Source organism: Acanthochromis polyacanthus, chromosome 10 (genome assembly GCF_021347895.1).
Source record: "Acanthochromis polyacanthus isolate Apoly-LR-REF ecotype Palm Island chromosome 10, KAUST_Apoly_ChrSc, whole genome shotgun sequence".
Lineage (NCBI taxonomy): Eukaryota > Metazoa > Chordata > Actinopteri > Pomacentridae > Acanthochromis > Acanthochromis polyacanthus.
In genome coordinates, this window is record NC_067122.1 from 21,537,884 (window position 1) to 21,545,185 (window position 7,302).

Below are 7,302 nucleotides of genomic sequence, written 5' to 3' on the forward strand. Positions count from 1 at the left end.
TTCAATAAATTTTTATTTATTGTTACTTTTGTGAGTTTCAAGTGATTTCAGTGAGAATTGTGGGTTTTTCCTTCTTTAACTGAGGGGTACCAACAATTTTGTCCACGTGTGTATATGTGGTGTATGCATCCATATTGATTTTCAAGTTATGAGTAGGAGGGGGATCGTGGTTTTGTTCTGTATGCCTGAATTTTAAGTTTTATTTGTTTTTTTTATAGCAAATCTAAAGCTTAGACCAGAGGTTATCATCATCAAGTTAGAGCAGACACGCACTAAACTTAGACCACAGCTGCTAGCTGTTCTCATGCATGTTATGCCAAAAGAACAAAAGCTAACCATAAATTGATCACATCAACTGTCCGATGTTCAGCCGATGATCAAATGTGGATTTAAAGTTTGATCAAATCTTTAGCACGCTCAAAGTATTGCAGATCTCTACAGTGGTGCTTTTTGCACAGTGTTTTTATTATTATTTTTATTATTAATTGGCTTGAGTGATGTGGATTTTAAGCTTTTACTCCTGACAGCTAGAGGAAGCTGTGGTTGCAGTGTTACAGTTTTATTTCCTATAATGTACTGTATGTGAAGATGTCATCGTGACTGTAGACCCTTTCATTACAAGTAGACAAGGTGTGCTTTTTGTTCAGAAATTCAGCATATCTGTAGAGCTATATATATTGCAATCATCCCTATTTGACTTAAGGTACTGACTATCAATGTGTATATCAAAAAATGATCTTAATCCTGTAAATCTGGAAGAGGCAAAAAGATCCATGTAGTATTTATTTTTGTGTTCTTGCAAAATGTTGCACACAACCACAGTGAAGCCCATGAAAACAAAACATCTTGTCAAAACATTTCATTGACAAATGAAAGTATGGGCTGCTCCTTTTCTAAACCATTCCATTAGAGCTGGAAAAGATACGAAATTTATCATGAAATCAGACATGTAGAACACATGTAAAGGCAGTAAAAACACAAGAATGGTGTTTACCATGCATGAAGGCGTTGCGCCTACAAGATACAGTAGTTCTTGTTATAAAGAGAAATCTGTTCAGGTCCGTTCTTTTACTTACAGTACCTTGATGTTCTTGGTTCTGAAAGCCTGTTTGAGAAATGTTGTGTTTTTTGCCTTGTAAGCCTATATGTGTGTATGTGTTACCAAAATGTACTGTGCAGCACACTTCCTTATTATCTCCTTTGAATCATCCTGAAAGACGTCAGTCACCCCGACTGTAAAGGAAAAGTCTTTGGAGAAAGTTTGCCAAGCAACAAAAAGCAGACGTGGTTTAAGATGCGAATGAGACTTTGGAGACTCTGGAGTCCTGAGTCAGAATCTGGACCTTGAAACTTTAAAGATGAACCTTGGAAATGGACTGCAGTGCTGCTTTTTGCATAACTGATTGCACAGTGTGATGGACATGCAGAAATATGACACTACGAAGTCACTGAGGACTTATGCACCGTGTTGTACACAACCATGACCTTATTCTTTCAGTCATGCCTTAAATTACCCAAGAAGTGGCCAACTCGGTCTCTAAAATCTTAGCAGAAAAGGACGCCATTGTATACACTGTACATCTCACAGTTTGTTCCTGCTTTTATTTCCAGAGATGTCGTATGTGATTGCAATGACCACCATATTATCACTTGGCCAACATCTTTTGCCCATACTCAACTAATAAAGTGGACATCAGTGATTTTTTTTTTCTTTCATTGATGTTTTTGTAATTCTCAGATTCTCCATGAGGAAACAACTGAACATCGCTTAAATCTTCCCAACTCGGGTAGGAAATGTTCTACATAGTGACACATTACTGTAAAAAGATCTTAGCTAGAGCTTAAAGACCAGCTCGTCTTTTGCCTTCATTTCCTGGCCTTTGCACACACACTGTTCATGCCATCAAACACCGTACACGTAATCTTTTCTCAGAAGCTCTTGACGATGTATTCCGTCTTCTTTGCCTCGTTGTTGAGCTCTCCAAAGGTGTCAAAGAACTGCTCCATCTCCCTCTGCAGTGTGGCATTGTGTAGTTCTGCAGCAGATCGGGCCTTTTCAGACTCCGCAATCTTAATCTGGACAGCCTGGTACCAATGCCGCTGCTGTGTGAGGTTTGTTTTCAAGCGAACGACCTCCACCTGCAGCTCCTCATTTCTCTGCTCTAGGCTAATGATGCAGAAAGAAGGGAAACAGGAAGGACAATATTCAAATTACTGGGACTTTGTAAAAGACTGGGTAGCAGGAAAGTTGACGGATTTGTTGAATTTGCGATATTTATGTTGGTGGTTTTAGTAGTTTAACTCTGACAGGGTTTGAATAGCTATCTAAGAGGATTACGGTGCAGAATTAAATCTACCTGCTTACACATATTTTTTCATTTAATCATTTATTTCATTCACCAAAAACAAATACAGCATAAATACATATGCAACAAGAAATATTTGAATGAAAGGGTGGCAGAAGGAAATATCTCCTTTGCTACAGTCTGTATAAAGCTGAAAGAATTGTCATATTCCCTTGTCATTGCCAACTACCAATGCATGACCTTACACTGAGACTTGCTCTATCTATATCAGTAATAAATGAGGTATGTGTTGTGTCTAGGTCAGCAGCGTGGCCCCTTAAATTAGCTCTCTTTCCAGTGTCATGAGCTCTTTTCTATATGTCAACCACACCGGCTGTGCTCCCCCCCCCTTCCATTTTATACCAACCAGCTGCTTGACGGTACAAACAGGATTCTTCATAGTTTGCCAATGGAAAACATGAATATAGTCAGTTTCCACTGTAGACTCAAAACATGTAGAACAGCAATGGTTAAATGTAAGTTACATGGTTGGATTACTCAACTGAATAAAATCAATCTTTCTATCAGCATGGGAGACTTGTGGGGATGTTTAGAAGAGTTTAATGAGCTGCTGGTGCTCTCTGAACTAAACAGGATATAGGGTGAAAGTTGGAGTCAACCGAGGAAACAAAGCAGTACAGCTGAGTGGACGCACACATTTACTGGGCCTGGGAACACTGTTCACCGAAAATACACCACAGGCCGGAAATTTCTCAAGTCAGTGAACTGAAATTGTAATATTAAAAGGCAAAGCATAAGCAAGTTATATTTAAGACATTGCTTTTGTCTTTTACATGGCGTGACTAATCTGTGCAAGTGATTACGCGCACTGTGTAGTTTGAAAAAGAAACACGAAGCTAAAATTACCTGATTATCCGAGCCTCGTATTCCTCCCTCTGTCTGACTATCTGCTGCTGGAGGCTCGTGAGGAGGCTTCGAAGAGCGCTGGCTGAGGGGTCAGCCAGGGGTACTGGAGGGGGCACCCTGGGAGACCATGATGGCTGCTTTGGGGCTTCAGCACCCAGAGCAGGTTTACTGTGGCACAGCTGAGGGGAATTCGCTGTAAGATGTTCTGGAGGTGACATCGGGGTCTGGGGGTGCAGCATCAGTTCCCCCTGCAAAAATCCACAGGAACCTGAGTCCAGCTCTGGCTCCTGCTCCTTGTCTTGGTCCTGGTTACTAGAACAACTTTTAGCGAGGACGATCTCACAAGAGGACCAGGGGCTCCTCTCCTCACTCACATCGTCGCCTTCCATCAGTCCCTGGATCTGCTCAGGGGTCCATGCTTGGTACATCTGCTCCTGCAAGTGTTCCTGTAGGCTTGTTTCCATGTCAGAGGCTTCCTGGAGGCTGTCTGTTACAGTGTCAGGGAGGTTATCGTACAGAGACAGAGCGCTCCGGTGCTCCTCGCTCTCTGATCGGCTAGGATTCTGGCTCAGCTGAGTTCTGTCCTCTGCTCCCCAGCTACATCCCTGTTCTCCTCCTCTCTCTCCTCCTCTTGCCCTGTTCATGCCTGGGCCCAGCTCTGCTTCCCAGGCCAGTCTTCCCAGGCCTCCTCTACAGCTGCAGTAGCTGTGACCTGGCCAGGCGCCAGGCCCTCTTCCCCCGCCGACCACTGCCTGAACCTCAGCTACAGCTGGGGCCAGACCAGGCAGAGGGCTGCAGGAGCCTGGGAGTCTGGTTACGGCAGGGCAGACAACCCTACTTTCCATTTCCTTTTCCCTGCCCCTCTCTCGCTGGGCAAAAGGTGGGCAGTTGTCGTACAGGGGGTCCGTGGAGCAGGAGCTGGCTGTGGTGGGGGTCTCGGTAGGAAGACAGTGCAGCTCCATGATCCAAGAAGGTACATGAGGGTGCTGAGAGCCTTAGATAACTGCCCTCCCCTTTTCTGTCTGCTGTAACTTGGGATTAAAGGTTGATATTGTGGATTTGTGAGCGTGGTATGGAGCCTCCTCTCTGCCAAGTGCTGATGTGTCGTGGGCAGAGGAAGATGTAGGAACCCTCCTCCCCTTTGGCTGGCTCTCTGCTGTGTCTTTGACGGTACTGCCTAATGGTAGACAGGTTGTAATGCGGGTGTGTATGTGTGTGCATGTCTTTAAGCAGGACTGACATCAGCTGTTACTTTAGCACAGCTTCTGGGGGAGGGACCAGGGTGTAATATAGTCAGGCTCATTCCTAAAGACAGTCACACATAACTGGAACCACAGAAATAGATGGTGGCCATGGGCACAAAGTGTGAAACACACACAATCAGCGTCGTAACCTGCACACAATATTTGAGCAGTAAAACCACATGAGGCCACAAGTCTAAAGTTTGGATTTTTGACAATGCAGAATGTTTGACATTCACAGCCAGTTTCCAAGACATGGATTAAACCTAGTTCTAGTCCAAAAGGGAACTTTTGAGAAAAGTTTCAGGACACAAACTGGAGATCCTTATAGATGCCACATTACTTAAGGCGGATCAGTTTTAATGTGCTCAATCTGTATCTTCCTCTCTCTGCCTGCCAGGTGATTGTGCTGTGGTCAAAGTTTAACCAGTGGAGTCTCTTTCATTTCGATCCAATCGGAGAACCAGACAGCACCAAAGAGTGAAATGTCATCGGAAAGACTCAGATGACAAATCACAGAAGATGCGGATTTAACCCACACTTTGTGGGAAAGAGGGGATTGGAGCAGGTATTCAGGGATATTTTTTCACGCGCAAAAGTGAAATACATTATGGAGAGGAGAGATAAAAAATTGAGAAGAAAGAAAGAACATGCTGAATGGCCACAAGCACAAGAAGTGTTCACTCACTGACACAGCTTTAATGACAAGTATGCATTAAACCACAAGATGGAGCCATAGACAACATTATGAAGAGGTGTTTTTCTTCAATAGGCGGTGTACCTAAAAATCATCGGTCTCTTGAAGACGACTGTAAATTGTTTAGAGGAATGTGATTTAATTTATTCCCCCAGTTAGTAATTTAGATAAACCCCTAGTTTTGTTGGCTTCACATTCATTCTCTTTAAAATAAATATGATTTGATTATCTGTTTTTTCCTAAAGCCTCATTTATTAGCTCTGTTTTCAGAGCTTAATATAGATCAGATATTGATCTAGGTGTGAAGCGCTGCCTCCACCATGAAGGAGACACAATCAAAGGCGTTTCCTCAGGAAACATCCATACATGCTTCTTTTTTTTTTTTTTTTTGCACTTTGTCCTTAAATCCCCTCCAGGCGAACGGCCACACATGGCTCGACTGGATGTGCCAGTTCTCAGATGTGCCACTGAAGAGTGCTCCAGCTTGAGGGCACTGATTTACTCTAAATTACAGAGAACAAAGTGTTTCATGAAAGCCTTGAAGTGTCACCACAGTGTCTCACATATCAAAGATGTGCTGCAAACTTCATTCCACAGGGGCACATTAAACAGTCAGCTGTCCGTCAACACTGATAAAACTCCACCTTTATCTGCCCTGTGTGAACCATGCTGCTTCCTCCAAGGCTGCACGGGTGGAGAAGAAATGTTTTATCTGTTTGTAGACGTGCATTGCTGTTTTTAGATGTGGGCAATTTCCTAAAAAAATCCTTCTGCATTTCAAAAATCCACTCTGTAGCATCCTGATCTGCTGGAGGAGATGCTTTGGAATACAGAGTTGTTGTCAAGATAATACCAGAAAATGCTCCAAAATGTTCACATTGAGACAGCAGGGGCAGCAGAAAGAAAACAGCCAGCTGGAATATCAGACATTAGCACTAAACCCTCTCATATTCCTCTGAGGATTTGCCCTGACCTTCATCTGTCATTGAACAAAGGAGGACCAGCTTCACTGTCCGCCCTCGCTCTGAACCTTGTGACTTATCACCGCTTGATCTTCTCACGCAGAGGTTACGCTTCCCTCTGGACCCTTTATCACCCCATCCCACCGCTCTCCTCCGTCCTTCTATACTTCCTGTACATCTGCGTAGTTGTTTGTAACCATGACGACAGAATCCATAGCAACGCAGATCCCCATGGTGCTAAATAATAAAGGTGGACATATAGAGGGTGGAGAGGGGGGAGTCTCGCCGGCTATTTTAACAAGTGTCTCGATGGAGAGTAATTGAGAAGGGCCCTTGTTAACAAGAGACAAGGTCTGCCCAACAGGGGAAGCTCCTCAGAGCAGCACACAGACGTCTCCTTTAATATGTGTTGGCTGCAGGGAACAATATGTGTAGAATCCACGGAGCAAATTCATGAGCGAATGTAAAAGTAAAGAAAAAATCAACCACAGTTGGCTGTGGATGTTGTGTGGAGGAGTGATGAGGAATTGAGCAGCAACCTGGACTGTCAAGGAGAGAAGAGAGATAAGAAAAAAAGAAAGCAGGCAGGTTTGTGTGTAATGCCGTCGTGTTCTCCTGCATGCAGGTGTGTTTTTGAGAGATTAACATCCCTGCCTTTCCTTTTCTCTGATCCCCATCCTCCCTCTGTGTTGGTGCTTTAAAGCACTGAGCTACATGAGCAGATGCAGTTTCATTGCTGTTTCCTCATATTTTATTAAGACAACCCCGGTGTCCAATTTGACACTCATGTCTGTATGCATGCTGCTTTAGGGCGGGCACATATTCTGTGTATTTCATGGGGAAAAAGGACTGTATTTTAAATTATAGGAATAGTTGCAGCATAGTTCAACATGAAATAAATTACATTTCCTATAGCACTTATGTTAAAAGTGCTTTACAGTTAGTCTCGTTCACATGTTCAGACACTGAGAGCAACAATACAAGGTACCTGGTCACAGACTAACTGGGGCTCAGTGTCTTGCTTAAGGATGCTTCAGCAAGCACGAATCACCACCATCTTCTATTTATTAACCTGATTTTATACAGAATTGTAAATGAGCGTGCGTTTCCAAAATTACGTGCAGCTCCATATCTGGTTAAATTGAAACATTTCTCTTAATTTGGTTAATTAGTTTCATTTTCTTAAATGT

The 7,302-nt window shown here is 43.2% G+C and overlaps 1 protein-coding gene across 1 annotated transcript; it reads right to left on the minus strand.

The window, feature by feature from the left end:
* Positions 1 to 1,146: 1,146 nt before the first annotated feature.
* LOC110948126 (uncharacterized) lies at positions 1,147 to 5,292 on the minus strand. Its single transcript, XM_022189520.2, has 2 exons — positions 3,213 to 5,292; positions 1,147 to 2,167 (listed from the first exon to the last, which is right to left on the minus strand). The coding sequence occupies exons 1-2, from the start codon at positions 4,172 to 4,174 to the stop codon at positions 1,930 to 1,932; spliced, it is 1,200 nt and encodes a 399-aa protein (XP_022045212.1). The 5' UTR covers positions 4,175 to 5,292; the 3' UTR covers positions 1,147 to 1,929.
* Between the last annotated feature and the right edge of the window lie 2,010 nt (positions 5,293 to 7,302).

Coding starts and splice junctions, on each gene's coding strand:
- LOC110948126 (XM_022189520.2), bottom strand. CDS start 4,174: ATGGAGCTGCACTGTCTTCCTACCGAGACCCCCACCACAGCCAGCTCC. Junction 2,168..3,212: donor TACGAGGCTCGGATAATCAG/GTAATTTTAGCT, acceptor CTGCATCATTAG/CCTAGAGCAGAGAAATGAGG.